Here is an 18,237-nt window from a genome sequence, read left to right on the forward strand (position 1 = left end):
ACCTGTCAAGGCTCTGCTTAAATACTTTGTTAGGGTAGGTTAGGGTAGCACTGTTCCCGTGGCTGCCTTTTCTGGGTTCTCAATTACAATTGGGTTCAATTACCTGAATGCCAGGTGTATTCAACAGAGTTTTTCTACCCTGCTTGGCCAGAAAGGCCACCACCCTCCCATCCCTGGTGACTTCTGAGATACTCATTCAGCTCATGGCCCACCTGCTCCCATGTGCTTGTTTTCTGCTAGGCCTGGCGGAGTCTTGCCCTGTTGATGCACAGCTTAGTATTTGACAAAAGACTCAAGAGACTCCTCTATATAGCCTGCTGGAGCTTGCTCTTTGTACAGCTTGCTCCTTGGCAATTCACTGCCCCGAAAGTCCAGTCACCCTGGCAGCCCTGAATTACAATCTTGGTTTCCTCTAGCTAATGAGTTTTCTGCTTTCTGATGGGGCCCACTGCCCTGTGTTGCAATTTTGAAAGAGCCCCCAGGAAAACAGCCAGGGTTGATGTGGAATCTTTATCTCAAGGATTGCATCCCCGAGCTATGTATTACTCAATGCCTAAAAACAGTGGGTTCACGTATTTTGTCCAATTTTAAAGTTGTCTATGGCAGGAGAGGAAGCCTAACACCTTTAATGCCAGCATGGCTACAGCCAGAAATTATACTTGCTTAAAAAAGACTGTTTCTTTAATTAGAATTTATTTTATTTTAGATTTAATAGAACTTTAAGGTCTATCTTTAAAAGTCTGAGCTATTTCAAGGTCTAATTCCCAAAAGAAGTCCTAGAGAAAGAATTTCTAAAATGAAAAGACATACAAGAGTTTTTTAATTATCCTGGAGTCTCCTCTGCTTGTCATATGTACCTTTCTTTAACAGGGAAGGTGAATATTCCCTAAGGAAAAGTAGAGTCAGTGTTAAACATCGTTATATGGAAAATTTAAATACATGCAGTAAGTCAGTGCCACCCAATTTTTTTTCAGATAATAGAACACATATAAAATGATACTATTTTGATGCCATATTGCTGGAAGCCAAATGTTGTTGAAAGCTATCAACTCAGAGGGGGCTTCCAGCTACCTAAGGCCCTTTTGATCCACTTGGAGAACTGAGGGGATCACTACCCTATACTCTCAAAACCCACTCAGAGCATGTGGGTTAGGAAATGCCACAAAAGTAACCTTTGAGTCCAGATGTCACTTAGAACTGATCAAAAAGCAGAGATCAAATCTTGGTCCCCAGAAAGAGAACTTCCACAGACATTATGGGAGGCAGGCAAGCAGGAATGAGGAAGGCCTGAAGGGATTTTAATAGGAGAGAAGCCAGAGCAGAAGCCCCTAAGGCCTCATGACTCACAGCCTGTTTCCCTCTTAGAAGAAGATGCTTCTATCTGGAGCCTCTTACAGAGAATAGCAGCCAACAGATACTTCCATAACAGTCCACATTCAGAATCACCATTCATATTGGGCGTCTCCCAGAGTTGTGGGGCATGGCCATACAGTTTGTACGCAACAAATATACAACAATAGCTTACCAATTTCATTATTTTATTTGCAGGTTACATAATCTTAAGTTTCAGAAAATATTTATGCTTTTAGCCTCTTTCCTAATGTCAGAATTAAAGACCTTCTACCCCCATAAATCTACTTCAAAAATCAGCAATCATGTGAAAAGGGGATATTTGCAGAGAGGACCTGTCCTGTTTACTTATGATTGGGCTTAAAGCATGCCATGAGCCATTAACACATGAAGGCATGTGAACAAGTCATACACAAAATGCAACTCATTAAGGAAGTGCTTATACATTATTTGGGTCTATTTAAACATAATCAAGTATGCAAAATTATGCACCAGTATTTTTTCATAGAAATTTCCCATTTTCTACTTGTTAAATCACTTACATCAAGATGACTATTTAATGCTAAATTTTAAAAAAAGATTTATTTATTTGAGAGGGAGAGGTAAAGGGAAGGAATCTTCAAGTAGATTCCCTGCTGAGCATGGAACCCCACCCCCACCCCATAGGGCTTGATCCCACCACCCATGACATCATGACTTGAGCCAAAACCGAGAGCCCGACCCTCAACCGACTGAGCCACCTAGGTGCCCATTTAATGCTAAATTTTGGAAGCTGTTTCTGATGATACTTTTGGATCATTCAAAGCACCTGGCTAACAACACAGTTTACCTCTCAAGGAAGTGCATCCTACAGCTGTTTTCATTTGCATTCATGTTTAGAAAACCGTATTGATTCTGCATCCTGACACATGCTTTTCTTCCATTAAAAGGGTAGTAGATATAATAAAGAATCATTTTGTTTCATTGACAAAGACATTGGCACTTATAAAGCACCTTTCATCATGTTTTAAGAGATTTTCTTAGCTCCTGCAGCATGTCTAAGAGGTAACAAAGACAGCTGTTATGGATGAAGGTGGGGGAGTATCTTCAGTTCACAGATAAGGACCAGGAAGGCATATGAGGTAAAGGGCATAGCCATGACCTAATATTATGAATGCCAAGATCATCCAGCTGTAGCAACTATTGGTAAATTCCTAAATTCCTACCTTCCATCTCATTCTTCATCAGACAACTCTCGGTTTCAGTTTTCCTATTAGGGAAAACTTATTCCCTTGGCATAAAAACTTGTTTCAGGGTCTTTTTCTCCATCCTCAGCAAATATAGTTTATAAGCCTTGTGCAGTGAGTGAAAAATACAATTCCCAGGTCAAATCCAAGCCCTCAGGCTGCTCAGCTGAGCCCAGGCCCAACTGGTAGGGTGTGGCTACATTTGTTTGCCACCTTGGGGGAAAGGACTCTGATAAGGGAGATTTTTGGTCTTGTGTTACAAAGGATATTCGTAGGAAGACTGCGAACAAAATCAAGCTCCTTGAAATTCATGCAATTACTTATCAGGCAATTATTTACTAACAGTGGGGCTCAGATCACCTTGTAAGAAAAATAGACCAACCAACATTCTCTTAATGGTATCTTTGCAGAGCAAAAGTTTTTAATTTTGTTAAAGTTCAATTTAGCAGTATTTTCTTTCATGGACTGTGCTTTTGGTGTCATGTCTAACAATTCTTTCTCCTATGTTTTCATAAATAACATTTTGTAGTTTTTGTTTTACATGTAGATGTATGTTACATTTTAGTAGATCTATTTTGCGTGTAGATCTACTCAGCCCATTCTGAGTTAATCTTTGCATCATGTGTTAGTTAGGTTTAGATTAGGGTACATTTTTGCTTTTGTTTTGCTTATGGATTTCCAATTGTGCCAACATCATTTCTGAAAAAGACTCTCCTTTCTTTTTTATTTCTTTTTTATTTAAAGTGAGGTTTTTTTTAAAGATTTTGTTTATTTATTTATTCATGAGAGACACAGAAAGAGAGGCAGAGACATAGGCAGAGGGAGAAGCAGGTTCCAGGACCCCAGGATCACGACCTGAGCCAAAGAGAGATGCTCAACCACTGAGCCACCCAGGTGCCCTCTCCTTTCTTTTTTAAAATTTCCCTGTACTGGGCAGCCCAGGTGACTCAGCGGTTTAGCACCACCTTCAGCCCAGGGCCTGATCCTGGAAACCCAGAATTGAGTCCGGCATTGGGCTCCCTGCATGGAGCCTGCTTATCCCTCTGCCTGTGCCTCTGCCCCCGCCCCCCTGTCTCTCATGAGTAAATAAATAAATCTTTTAAAAAATAAAATAAAATTTCCCTGTACCTTTGTTGAAAATTAATTGGCTGTATTTTTGGGGTCTGTTTCTAGATATTCTATCTCGGGGGCCAGCAAACTATAGCCCATGGAGCAAATCTGGCCTGCTACCTATTTCTGTTCATCCCACTGAGAATAGTTTATACATTTTTAAATGGTTTTTAAAAACCGAGAGAAGAATATTTCAAGGAATGTGAAAATTACACAAAATTCAAATTTAAGTGTCTATAAATAAAGTTTTATTGGAACTCAGCCATGCCCATTCATTTACTTCTACGACTGTTTTTGGATAGTTGCAACAAAGACCATAAGGCCTAAAATATTTACTCTCTGGCCCTTTACAGAAAAAGTTGGCCACGCTCTCATCTAGAATATGAGGAAATATATATATATATATATATCCATGCAGAACCTCAGGGGCTCTCTGAATGCCACTGTAAAAAAATGCTTGTAAGGACAGAAGCTTTAAATAGAACCTCTGAAAGCCCTAAGGAAGGCAGAAAAGGAATGCATTTAATAGCCAGCTACCCTTTCCAGCTATGACTAAAATATAAAAGCCTTAAGTAAAACTATTCTTAAAAGGATGAATTGTACTGCACTATCTAGTTAAGCAGAAAATGGAGAAAATTTAAGTCTAAAAGGTATTTATTTTTAATGATGTTTTTCTTAAATATCTCCCTGAGTCATAAACTAAGAAAAAACATTTGTAAAGTGAAAGATGACAGGCTAATGTCATGAGTATAAGGTAGTTTTATAAAAATCAATTGGAAAATGACACATAAAATTCTCAACTTGAGTAATCATTTTAAAGAATGCAAACACCTATCAGATTAGCAGAGATTAGAAAGAATGATAATATTCGGGGATGACAAGGATAGGAAAACATTCACACACACTCCTGTGGGGAGACTAAATTGCAGTCTTTCATCACTTCCATCACTCAAATGCCTTTAAAAGGAATTGATGCAGCATTACAGTTAGCTATTTATCATCTATAAATAACAACTATTAACATTTATTCAGCACTTACTCTGAGGGAGGCAGGCTAAGTGCTTTCCCTACCTTAACTCATTCAATCTTTGCAACACCATACATCATCCCCATTTCACAGACATGGAAGCTGAGGCACAGAGACTCTGAGCAACCTTCCTGAGGTTATACAAGTAGTAGAAAGCGGCAGAACTAATTACCTGCACAAGGAATTCATGACACAGTGACTGCATGCAACATGGTCTAAAATAAAGAAAACCTAAAAACAAGCTAAACATAGAAGAAAACCATGATACTTTATACAATAGGACACAAGAAACCATTTAAACATGCTGCCCAAGATAGGCATGATAGATTTAGAAAAAAGAGGGTTACAGACTAGTGTGTGTAATACGATCCTGTTTTTATTTTTTTAAAAGATTTTATTTATTCATGAGAGACACACACAGAGAGAGAGGCAGAGACACAGGCAGAGGGAGAAGCAGGCTCCATGCAAGGAGCCCGACACGGGACTCGATTCCAGGATTCCAGGATCACACCCTGGGCTGAAGGCAGGCGCTAAACCGCTGAGCCACCCAGGGATCCCCCTGTTTTTATTTTGAACTATAATCTATGTGTGTATGTCTATGTATAAAACATCTGGAGGAATACAGCTCAAATATTGAGAAGTATCTGAAGGTGGTGAGGTCACAGGTGATTCTGACTTTTCTTTGTATTTATCTATTTATCACTTTTCTTCTCATTTTTTCTCCAAGAGTGTTATTTATAATTTTGAAGTACTATTTAAAAGTGCATTCCATGCCACCTTCCATCTCAGAAAAGCATATTTTAATAAAATGCAAATGTGAATAATAAAAAGAGCTTTGCGATACTCTAATAAGACAGAGGCTGTGTAACCATAATAAATTACTTTTATCCTAAGAAAAGTCAAAAAATAAATAATAAAGGGGATTTTCAGGGAGAGTGCTGAACTGAATTTCAGGATAGTTCAATAGATGAAGTAAGAACTTCCAGTCACTGGGAATTCGTCTTTTCTTCTTCCCATAATAACTTCTCAGAGCAGTAACTAGAATTCAACTTTTATATTTCTAAAGCACTTTCAGCCACAACATCTCATTTAATTCTCACAATGGCCCTCTCTGAGTAATACAAACAGAAAGGTTGGAAATAGAAAACAGAAAGCGTTTCTCTAATTCCTTAAGACACCTGCAGGCTTTCCTGTGTGGTGCAGGAGAAAAGTATCCCAAGATGGTGGTGTTGCACAGATTACTAATGTCCTGCCACTAAAGCACAGCACTCTGGGCAGAGATGATCATTAGGCCAAACAAACGCAGGCCCCGTACAACAGTTTTACATCACTTGTAGAGGCATATAAAGCTGGGGAGTCTCATCAACTGCAAACTCATCTGTCTATGAAAACTGCAATCATGGCCATCAAAATTTGGGGGTGATACTGTCCTGATTGTCTACAGGTAAACTAAAGAGAAATTTTCTACTACCTTGAGACCTATATTTACCAGCCTCATCTAATTGAAAACTGCGTTTATAATAAATGAGCTCAGTGAGGAAGAGTCTTGATCAAATGTACTTATAGCATCAGGATTCTTCTCAACAGTCCCAGTGTTCTGGTTACTTTAAAGAGGAAGACAAAACAGTAGCAAACTGTATTCCCCGGGATTTCTAATGCTCTGAATGGGAGACATACTGTGACTTGTGTCTCCAGTAAGGGCATATATGCAGTCTAACAAGACAGGCCATACCGCAAAAAAGTACCTCCTATGACATAAATGACTCATTTGCTGAACACTGGCATTCTTCAAATGTGTGTAAACCCAGATGATCCCAGAACTATGCTTAACTTCTTCATTCACTCATAAAACATGTCCTTCTAATGGGTCTGTCAGCGTGTCATCATTTTCAGGGTGACATCTGCTAATTTACTCCTCACCCTTGAAACCACATTTAATCCCAGCATTTTAGTTCTGCTAAAAGCTTCAGCAGTGTAGAGAGAAAGGGGTCAAGGCCAGCAATCTATTTAGCTGATGGGCTTTCTTATACCAGCCTGAGAACCTTTCTTGAGATTCCTAAAACCACTTCTCTTTGAACAAACATCCTTACTTCCTGTGGGGCGGGGAGCAAGGAAGTGTGAAAACATTTTTCCCCGTGAATAAATGTTTCAATTAATGAATTAATCAGAGGGAGGCAGGAAGAGAAAATAAACATTAGGACAAACAAAAGAACATATAATCATAGAATGACTTAAGAAGGAGCTCAGGATTCCCGCCTTTCTCTCTCTCTCTCTTTTCCTCCCTTCCTCCTTTTCTTCCTCCTTCTCTCCCTCTTTCTCTCTCTCTCTCTCTCTTGCTTTTTTTCATGCTAAAAGCAAGCAGAAAACTAAGTGGTACCTGGCCCAAAGAAAAGAGGAAGGCAAAAATCTGCCCACATAGAAGAAAGCCTAAGGAAGAGGGAGAAGAGGGCTTCAGGAACGGAAAGAACCAACATTACCCCTGAGCTGAGCTCATCATTTCCTCTGCACTATCATTTCATTTCTGTGGAGGTGACGATGGAATCAGAAAGTCACGGATGATCCTGACCCTAAGAGATCACAAAAACGGATACCAACATGCAAGCAGATGAGGTAATGGCATGGTAATATCATTTTCCTGATTAAATAATGATAATGCCATTAAGGTATAAAGAGAATCTTTTGAGAGGCACTTGCCCTAGCTACCCAGCAACAGAGGGTGGCTCCAGGAGCAGACAAGTCACCTCTGGGAGCTCCTGGGCCCCACCTTCTACAACCCTGCTTGAAGACCCTGGGAAAGTCACTTCTGTACTCTGGGCCTCCCTTCCTTCTCCAAACCGTGCACTGGACACCCGCGGTCCCACCTAACTTCCAGGGCCGCCACCAGGGAAAGGAAGGGCGACAAATGGTCCTGGGCTCCTGCCGCCGGCCACCCGGGAGGGCCCTGCACTGGGAAGCCCGGGGCGTGCACATGAAATGACCCGTTAAGTCAGGTGCTCCAGAGTTGTCTAGAAAGGAGGAAGGTAGAGAGAGATGAAGGAAGCCGGTTAGCTAGTCTAGCTAGTCTGCAGTCCTAACTGCCTTCCCAGCAGGTCAAGCTCCAGGGATTTAATGGTCCCTGGTTTCATATATCCTGAGGAAAAGGTGAAACTCTCACTTTGTATTTTCTTTTATTTTTTAAGATTTTTTAATTTATTCATTTGAGAGAGAGTGGGGAGAGCACGAGTAGGGGAAGGGCAGAGGGAGAGGCAGAGGGAGAGCGAGAAGCAGGCTCCCCGAGACGAGGGAGCTCGATGCAGGGCTCGATCCCAGGACCTGGGGATCATGACCTGTGTTGAAGGTAGATGCTTAACTACTGGGCTACCCAGATGCCCCACTTTGTATTTTTTCCTCTATTTCTACCTTTATCTAATCTTCTGGCTTCCCTCCTTCTTTCAGGTGCATCTGTCAGTTACCTTCCCCTTCCTTCCATCTCCACTGCTCCATGATTTTTACCAATAACGTTATCTTTCTTAGTGTTTACCTTCATGTCGTCCAAGAGGCTTAGGCCCCTGAAGCAGCAAGGGTGGGGGTGGGTTGTGTCTGCTTCGTTAGGAGTCAAAGACACAGCTACTCAGGGGAGCGTTTTCATAAGAAACCCATACTTAAAGATCCTTGTTTATAAGGAGTGGCGCTGGGAAGCCCTTCCTTCCAGGGTAGGGGGGCGGAGGCCTGGAGGCTGTGGGCCAAGGGCAGGAACTTCGGGCCTCTCCTCGGCAGGGCCCGCTCCCCCCCCCACCGCTGGCAGCGGTCAGGGCAAGGAGTGCTTGGGGGTGTCCACCGTTACAGCCACAGCCTGGCCTGGTCTGCACCAGGCTGCTCTCAGCCTTTCTCCAGGGAGCTTCTCGGGATGGAAATCAGACCCAGAGGCTTCTGAGCCCTTTCAACCATGCTCTGAGCACAAATCACGAAGGCAGGGATGGGGGCGGCAGAACACAGATGAAGGAGCTATTTTTGAGTGACTGGAAATAAAAGCTAAACACAGGTGTGTTCTGTGCAAGTGGAAATATTCCCAAATCCACAAGAATTCTTTATAAATAAACTAAAAAACAAACCATTTGGGTTGCCACATTTCATCCTAGTTTCCAGGGACACACACAAATAGTTCAGGTCTTTGCACATTATTTCAGGAACCGTGGAGGGCTTACAGGCACCCACTAAGGGTGTCTGACTCACTTTCTAGAAAGCTACACGAAATGACAATCTAGGGCTAAAAATGAGGGCAGCGCCTGCCCTGTGACTCCTGCCACAGCACAGAAAAACAGGACAAAGGGAAACCACCTTAGCTGACTCTGAGAGAAAAACACCAGTGGAATTTGGGGTAAATCGAGAACCTCTACAGCCAACGCAGTTGAATTTAGACAATGATTCAGGTCTTTCATCTCAACTCATATATACAATAAAGAAGTGTATCGAAATACACATTAAACAAATCATAGTGAAGCTCTTCTCATTATAATATCAACAGCACATATTCACCTAAATAAATTTCTAGGAGATCCTTTAACTCAGAGGAAGATGTAAGAATCTTCTATAACGTCAGCAGGGTTTGGCAGACTCAGACTCCATTTCCCCCCACTTTTCAGCAAGCAAAATGCGTGTGGCATATTTTTTCCTCCAAATTCTTGCTGAAACCTCACCCATTGTGAATTCTGAGCTATTTTCAGACAGATCTTCCACCACTGTTACCCACCTCATTCTCAGTGTTCCTGCCCTAGCAGCAACTGGGCCCATTAACGAGAGCCCGTCCTTCCCCACTTCTGAGGTCAGAGAAAGAGTGGGCAAGGTTGAAGTGACAATTTGTGTATACACAGCACCTTAGCAAATCTCCATGGCAGCTCTGTGAGGTCTGCTTTCTGGCTGAGGAAACTGAGGATCAGAGAGGTTACGTGATGACACACAGCCATGAATGGCATTGCTGGGATTCAAACCTGGTTTCCCTGAGCTGGTAGCCTACATGGCACTTGTCATTTTAAAATGCTTCCAACAGAGCAGCCTGGGTGGCTCAGCGGTTTAGTGCCACCTTCGGCCGAGAGTGTGATCCTGGAGTCCCGCGATCGAGTCTCACGTCAGGCTCCCTGCATGGAGCCTGCTTCTCCCTCTGCCTGTATCTCTGCCCCTCTCTCTCTGTGCGTCTCTCATGAATAAATAAATAAATAAATAAATCTTTAAAAAATAATAAAATGCTTCCAACCAAGTGGAATGCTAGGTCAGGGCTGGCAGATATTTTATGGGAATAAAAGTCAAAACCTGCAGAAGGATAGGGTATCAAGAGACCTGATTTCACAGACCATATAAAATAATAAAAAAAACAAAATTTATACTGCACAGGGGACATTTTTAAGTCGCAAGCTAAAAATAGGCCCAGGTACATAATATAGCATGTGTTAAGACTGGCTGTCTTATTAGCTATTGAAAAGCCAGCTAAGTGGGTTGGCAGAGGGCACCTGGGGCAGCAGCAACATGGTCTGGGTCGGGTTAGGAGGATACACGAGCAGGATGGGGACATCCCAGGAGAGCTCGTTGTAGAACAGCAATGTGGATCAAAGCCAGAAAGCCAGACTGAGGCCAGAGTACCTGGGCCAATGAGTGCCAGGAGAATCTAGCTGGATTTGACAATAAAGGAGAAGAAAAGGAAAGTTGCTAGAGACTTTCAGCAGAGGGGTTCCATGAGCAAAGCACCATGAGGGGATGATAAAAAGAGGGGGCTGGGATGCTAGCATCCCTCTACCCCTGGCCACTCCAAGGTTCTCCTCCAAAGCAGGTGCCGTGGAAGGTGCTGGGAGAGGGAAGAGGTGTGAACTCTAGCCTAGGCCTGGCTTTCCCACGGACATGAGTGGCAGGGACACAGGAAGGTGCTAGGTTCTAGTGCTGCTGGGCTTGCAAGCGGGGGCAGGGCTGAACGAGAGGGAGCAAGTGTCAAAACGACCCAGGTGCTCTAGGCCTGTGGAGCCAGAGCAGGGCTTAAGCCAGGTCAAGGGGTCCAGTGTATGGCAACGATAACAAAGTCACATTTTGCAAATGTAATAATACCATCTATAAGCTGCTTCAGTTTCTAAACTGCGTCTAAATGCATGAAGCTCTGAAAGCAGGGATGTAGGGCACCATCTCCTAGACCCTCCTGAAAGTAGCCTTCCACACCTGTCTGTTCCTTCCTCCAGACCATATGCATGGAGGAGGGAACCAGGAAAGAGACTCTTTCTGACCAAGCTCTTTTGAAAAATTCAGTTCATTTTATCAGACTGGATCTCAACCTGGTAGGAACAAAAACATCAAGATGAATGTGTTCTCATCATATGTAATCAAATGACAAGAATAGGAATATAATATATTAAGGTAGAAATAGATGTATTCAGATAAGAGACCATCTGTGGTGGTTTTTTCTTTTCCCCAAACCTTATTAAATATTATTGACACATCTGCTTTTCGGTTAAAAAGAGGCTGCCCCCTCTGAACATAAAGAAAAACAAAAATGGTAAAGTGCACCCCCCCCCCCCCCATTGCAAAGAATGGTTTATTGAGCTCTCTGGTTGCTTAACCATCGCAGGGAGAAGCGATCCACCCCTTTCCCTATAGAACTAGAACCAAGTACCTGTGCTAAGGATCGAAATATTCGTAATTATGCTTTACACCTATTTAACAACTTCTTTATTCTGAGTGTTTGGTGAAGGCTACGGTTCAAAATAGGAAACACGGCCCAGAAGCAGCCTGCTTCAGGATGAGTGGAGGGGTGGTAAAGAAAGAGAAGAACGGCTTCTGCCTCCCTGGCAGAGAGGAACAAGAAGGGCCACATCTTACCCTGCTCTGATTTCCTCCAGCCACGTACAAACAGAGATACGCTAAAATGAATGCAGAAGAACAGCTCACAGGGAAAAACGATGGGCAAGTTCTTGGGCCCTCAGCAGAGGTGGGAAGAGTTTGCTATTCCAGAAAGGCACTCTTAGCATTGTCTAGCATACCACTGTTGTATGGATAAGGCCAGTTCTTTCCCTAAACTAGTTTTGATCTTTGGTAAGCTGCTTGACCTCTGTGGTCATTAATTCCCTGGCATCTTTGGCTCAGGGTCTTAAAATGCACAACTTCTACAACACTTCTTATAGGTAAGTGTCGGGTAGTATAAAGGTGAATCGTACCCATCACTTTAGGGACATTCATGGGGGTGGAGGGAGGGGGCAGGCAAACACTGTGATCCTGTCCCTCTCAGTAATGGCCACACGAGCGAGACCCCGAACCCCTCTCCTCTCTCTCCCCTTTCCCTGCACTCTCCACCCTGCCAATGCTTTCCAGCCCAGCATGAGCACAGGCAGCCATGATGATCCCCAAGTCACGCTTATGCCAAGAGCATCACGAGTTCCCTGCCACTTACCTGGACCCCAGAATAAAGCCACTTTACACATCTCAAAGATGGGTCAGCTTTTCACCATATTTGACCATCACGAGAATCCTGTATCTCAGCTAAAACACCATATAGTCTAGGAATTATTTAAATAAGATATCTTTCAACCACTTACTTGGTGAGTACCATTGCATGAAAACATAAATACTACACAGTTCAGACCCTGTTAAGCTGTATCACTTCACACAGATTTTATAGCTCTCCGTATGTTTACAGGGCTTTGCCTGTAATGATAATAAAATCATCCAACCTTCTTAGTCCAGACAAGACAAGCAAAATTCTCTCAGGCATGCTACCTGTCTTTGATCTGAACAGTGCACATTCTTTACGCATTTGCTGCCTGTGAGGCATGACCTGCCCTTTTAAAGCCCCTCTGGATGCCTCATGACACAGCTTTGCAGCCAGGGCTGCTGTGCAGGGCAGGCTCTTCAGCCAAGAAGGCCACCTTCTGGGTTAGCCGTTCTGGGATGGAGCTTTCCCCCGGGCCATGCCAATCTGCAGCTGGTGCTAAGGCCAACAGAACTACTCAGTTTCCAAGTTCGTTCATTCACTTGGGTACGCTGGGCTTAGCCTGATCAAGAGGCAAGATGCAAGATTCTTCCTCTGAAGTTCGGGCAATGAAAATCAAGTGTTTCGAGGCCTAAAACAAAAGCTGTAGTGTCCAGTCAACATCTCGAAGCAGTTCGCAGTTTATTTTTACTTTTTTAAAGATTCTATTTATTTATTCATGAGAGACACAGAGAGACAGAGAGAGAGGCAGAGACACAGGAAGAGGGAGAAGCAGGCTCCACACAGGGAGCCCGATGTGGGACTCGAGCCCGGGTCTCTAGGATCACCCCCTGGGCCGATGGTGGCGCCAAACCGCTAAGCCACCGGGGCTGCCCCAGTTTGCAGTTTAAAAGGCAGGAAGGAAGTCTGCTTACCTTATTGATGAGAGTCACTATATCTCCTTCTTTGATTGTCAATTCATCATCATTCTGTGCCTCATATGGAAATATTACTTTGCAGTAATCCTTGGCTGTAAGAAGAAAAGAAAACACAACCTTTACAGTGCTTCACCTAATGAGCTGGCCCAGGAAAAGATGTTCTCTCTCACATCAACTTCAGGAAAAAGCACTTAACAGATAGGATATAATAATGATTGCATAAAGAAAGAGTCACCCTCAGGAAACTACCTAAGATTGCTCATTTGGGGCTCATGCTTATGTATTCTCTTCATTTTCCCTCCCTCACAAACCATGTGATGTCATCAAATGTCACTGACTGCTTTGTGTCTCTCTCAGGCAGAAAAGCAAATGGTTTCCTTGATCTTGGATGTATATTTGATGTACTTTATTTTATATACCATTTCATATACTCTTTGGGTGCATGCAAAAGCAGACATAATCTACAAAGAGAAAAAAGCTTAAATTCGGCCCTCACTGTCTTATTCCACACATCACTAAATCAGAAACAGGGTATCTGTGTATGTTACAAAGCTAACATGGTACTTAAAACAATAAAAAAAAAAAGACTTCATTATGGTACATCTCGCAAGAAAGGTATTTGTATATGAACATGTGTCAACCACAAACAGCCAACAAATACCAACTAAATGTTCTTTATACACATGTGTATATGGGGCAGGGGGGACAAACTTGTTCAAATATGTCCCATGGCGTCTCTGTGGGAACCTGTCTATTTAGGTGGGGATGTTCATCAGCAAGGATGTGTACCTAAGAGAGAAAAACACTACAGCCACTAAAAATCAGTTCAGATATGCCCACAATTATATGCTTTTGAAAGTCCATCTGATGTCAGGGGTGCCTGGCTGGCTCAGTCAGAAGAGTGTGCAGCTCTTGATCTCAGGTTCGTGAGTTCAAGCCCCCACGTTGGGTATAGAGATTGCATGAATAAATAAACTAAAAAAGAAAGTCTACCTGATGTTAAATCTTCTCTATTTACACAAAAGCATCAATTTAGAAGAGAGCAAAAACATTTGTCAGGTAGCCAGGGAAGTAAGACTTGGAAAACTGGGGTTTGATGACTTAGAACTAAAGGTTGAAAGAAAACTTCAAGAGAATTACTATCTCTTGGGACAGGCATTTATTATTCTGCAGCTAAGTCAACAAACCTAATGGCTTTGAATGACCTTAGATATTTCCCAAGGATCAGATCAGTTCCTGCAGACAGATCATAACCTAGAGCTATATACACAAGTATCAATTATATTGTCCCTAGTACAATTTATATGACTGAAATGTGGGGAGGGGGGTATTATGGTTAATGTCACATCAATCAAAGAGAGTCATGTATAAAATAAAGGCAATAAAAAATCTGTAATACAGACAGACTGTGGTCTAGGGTACCACAGGGAGGAGAGAGGGAAACGGGGCAGGAAAAGAGAGGGACTCACTTTCTGTGTGAATGTTTTTTGCTTTCTGTCCAATTGACAGAGTATATCAGTTACATCCCCTTCCCTCGTGTTGGAAACCTTCCATCTTAGGTACTCTGGGCCCTTGATACCTTTTGCTCATCAGGCCATGCTGAGGGACACTAGTTCTAAATCCCATCAATATTAATATGCCTAAAGATTCCCAGGTCCATAGAGTTACTAATGTTCCATCTCTCTTTAATTAGTAATAGCAAGCCTCCCAAATCCTGAATCAGCCAAATATTCTAAAAGGATGGGAAAAGTTAAACATCGTTAAATTGGATAATGACAGCTCTTTTCCAACTTTCCTATTGACTGTGCTAGTGAAATATGACAACCCAACCTCAAAACTTACAACACTGAAATAAGTATAGCATTATTGAAGAACTGCCCTGCAGAGTCCCAGTTTGAAGAATAATTCATTGGATTGAAATCATGGAAATATTTTACAAACAAGATAGGACACCTGTGGTCAACAAAGGAAAAAACAAACATTGTTTCTAATCCTTTCCATCAAAAAAACTAAGTGTGGTAGACATTGGTTCACAGGAGCCATTCCCCATCCCCTTCCCAGTTCATATAATCCTGCCGCATTCAGGTATTGCATTTGGGCATTGGGAATAGCTGTCTGCAGTAGGATGAGTGAGATTTGTCAAGGCAAATAATGTTAATTTCACTCCCTTTTGTTGGTGATTGGTTTAGGGGTGGGCATGTGATCTAGTTCCAGCCAATGAGATGTGAGAGGAAATCTGCTTGAGGAGGAGAGGAAGGCTGTTAGATTTTGTTCCCTGATTTTTTAGTTGTGAGGAAAATAGCTGCCCCTGCCTTTCTGCTTTTAACACTGTTTCATCCTTGTTGGAAGACAGTACAATGTTTGGCACAGTTATAGTCATAGTTCAACCATGAGAGGAAAGCCAAGGAAATCACAGAGGAGAGGACTCTCAATTCTTGACACCATTGAGATGTCTGTCAAATTAATCAACATCAAGGGGTCTGTCTCTGGATTCCTTGTTATCTGACTCCATAAAATTGTATTGCTTACCACTACTTTATGGCTGCATAGGTATTGATCACTCAAAGCAGAAGGTACTCTGACATGAAGGAACTTGGTAGAAGAGGATACCTCCACTTACCTCCCCTGAAACTGCGCATGTATGTATGTATACACACACACACACACACACACACACACACACACACACATATATATGACTATAACCTGCCTCCACTCAAAAAGCCACTTCCTATGCATCTGTGTCACTCGCTCTCCCCCTATCTCTTCCCTTGCTACCTCAGGAACTGGTCCATAGCAGGGGCTCAATAAATGACTATGGAAGTGACTTGTAACCAATATAGTAAGGAAATATTTCTAAAAAAGTACTAGTATGCCTTTAAAATGTTTCACAGGGCCATTTTGTTTTCTGCCCAGTTTCCCCATTAGTTAAGGAGGGCAAGTAATACCCTGCCTTTTTTTAAAAACAGCTTTAATGACATATAATTTTTATACCAGAAAATTCACCCATTTTAATTGTACGGTTTGAATAGTTTTAATAAGTATGACCATCAACATAACCTAGTTTTAAAACATTCCCACCATGTATGCTGTTTTGTGTATAATGCATTAGAAAATTATCTGGAAAGCACCAATTTTAGTTAAAGGAGGAGATATGGGTACCAGTGGCTACTGTCAACTACTATTGTCCATGAAGCAAGTTTTGACATCATGCTCACCCCTTTTTGCATCCCCATAACCTGATGCAGCTCCCACTCAATGCTTCTTGATCCCCTAGTGATACCTACAAAGTGGAGGAAAATCTGAGGGACAGCTAAATAGGAGGAGACTCTGGGCCAGGAATCAGGACAGTCAAAACTAGGTTTAATTTTAGCTGGGCTGTCCTAAGCATAAAATCTGAGACAACTACACAGTAGCTTTGGACCTCAATGTCCTTAGGTATAAAATGAGAGACTGGCCAAGGGGGTTGAGAGGAGAGTTTGGTTAACTTCAACAGAACACCTTTTCAGCAAATTTCAACTTATTCCAAAACTCTAATATAAAACAACTAAAAACAGAGCTGCTCTGGTTAGAGAGTGGGCTGGCCCAACTCCCACCCAGGTCCCCGAAATAATTTCAATGAAGCTCTGGAGGCTCCAAAAAACATACTGAACTAGACCTGAGTTGTGGCCAGCTCTGACATTTCATGGCTCTAGTCAAGGGCACTATAACTCAGAATGCCCCCCCCAATCAAACATGGCAACCACAGGCTCACATTTCAAGTTATCATGATATATTTGAAAATAAGGTCCTAATTCAGCAGTACTGGAAAATAAAAACATGCTGTTACTTTGGATGTACCAATGGTTTTAAGACACTAAAAAATAATAAGTGAAAAAAATGGACTAACTCTGAGACTATAATTTTAATTTCATAGTATATGGAACAAAGATGTTCCCTACTTTAATTCAAACATTTATAGAGTCACCACCATGAAAAAGACATTGTCAGTTCTTGGGCCTGTGATATGCAAGTCAATACCCATCACATCCTCACTTGGAAGTGACAAACTAATGCCTGGGGAAAGGCAAGGGTGAAAGGATGACAAGAAGAAAAGACAAATGCTGGAAGAAGTACAGACTCACTCTGACAGGATATGGCTGTGGTATTGCAGAGGAAGGCATGATTACATTCAGGAGAGAGTTCACAAAGGAGGAGGCATTTGATATGTCTTGAAAGAATATAATTCCAAATGCTTTTTGGACGTGGGAAGATTAGAAATTTTAAATGAGTAGCAGACAGAGATGGAGAGGAAGGGGATGAAATTAATTTTTTGAGGCAGGCATTTTCCATCTATTCATCAATTAGATGGATTTAATTAGTCCGAGATCAAATAGAAATGAATGCCCACATGCACATAACAAAATAAAGGCACAACTTATTGAGATGAATTTGTCTCTATTTTTTAAGAAAGATTTAAAAAAAAAACTAATGCATTAGCCTAAGATTGAAATCCTAAGTCAATTCTTAGCTTTTTTTGTCTTTTTTTTTTACATTTATATATTTACTTTTAAGTAATCTCTACACCCAACATGGGGCTCAAACTCACAACTCTGAGATCAAGAGTCGAATACTCTTTTAACTGAGCCAGCCAGGCATCCCTTGAGCTTTTTTGTCTTCGAGTCTTTTAAGAATCTGATAAAAAAGAAAAAAAACAGTGATTCCCTCTTTCCCAAAAAAGGAAAAAAAAAACACATTCAAAGGTGCAGAGAAAATGTTGTGTAGGTTATCAGAAGGTTCAAGGACCCTGAGACCTTGGCCTAGTTCCAAATCAAGATCCTGTATACTAATTACTGATTGGCATTCCAATTTTTAGAAACTTGTTCTATTAAAACCCCCCAAGAAATCCATTCATGATTCACATCCTTCTCACCAAAAAAAAAAAAAAAAATTCAATCTCTAAATTTTTAGAAATTTACATAATATTAAAAACAGACCATTTAAGAAATTGAACTCACATGCTCATAGCCCATGAGGCCCTTCACAAGGTTTTAAAATCTATTCATATAAAAAAAAAAAACCAAACAGACCAACTTAAAAAATATCCTTAGCTTAAAAAAATAAAAGCAGAACAAAAAGAATAAACATATCTGCAAGCAGAACACACACACACACACACACACACAC

The 18,237-nt window shown here is 41.7% G+C and overlaps 1 protein-coding gene across 15 annotated transcripts in view; it reads right to left on the reverse strand.

Moving 5' to 3' along the window:
- SH3KBP1 (SH3 domain containing kinase binding protein 1) overlaps positions 1–18,237 on the reverse strand; it is a 339,638-nt gene that overhangs the window by 75,403 nt on the left and 245,998 nt on the right. For all 15 annotated transcript variants that reach the window (XM_025438119.3, XM_035711695.2, XM_025438092.3 and 12 more), the window contains one exon: positions 13,069–13,163. In XM_025438119.3, coding sequence (XP_025293904.2) covers positions 13,069–13,163 — 95 coding nt within the window. The remainder of the gene's footprint in view (positions 1–13,068; positions 13,164–18,237) is intronic.

The sequence above is a fragment of the Canis lupus genome, chromosome X (assembly GCF_003254725.2).
Source record: "Canis lupus dingo isolate Sandy chromosome X, ASM325472v2, whole genome shotgun sequence".
NCBI classification, from domain to species: domain Eukaryota; kingdom Metazoa; phylum Chordata; class Mammalia; order Carnivora; family Canidae; genus Canis; species Canis lupus.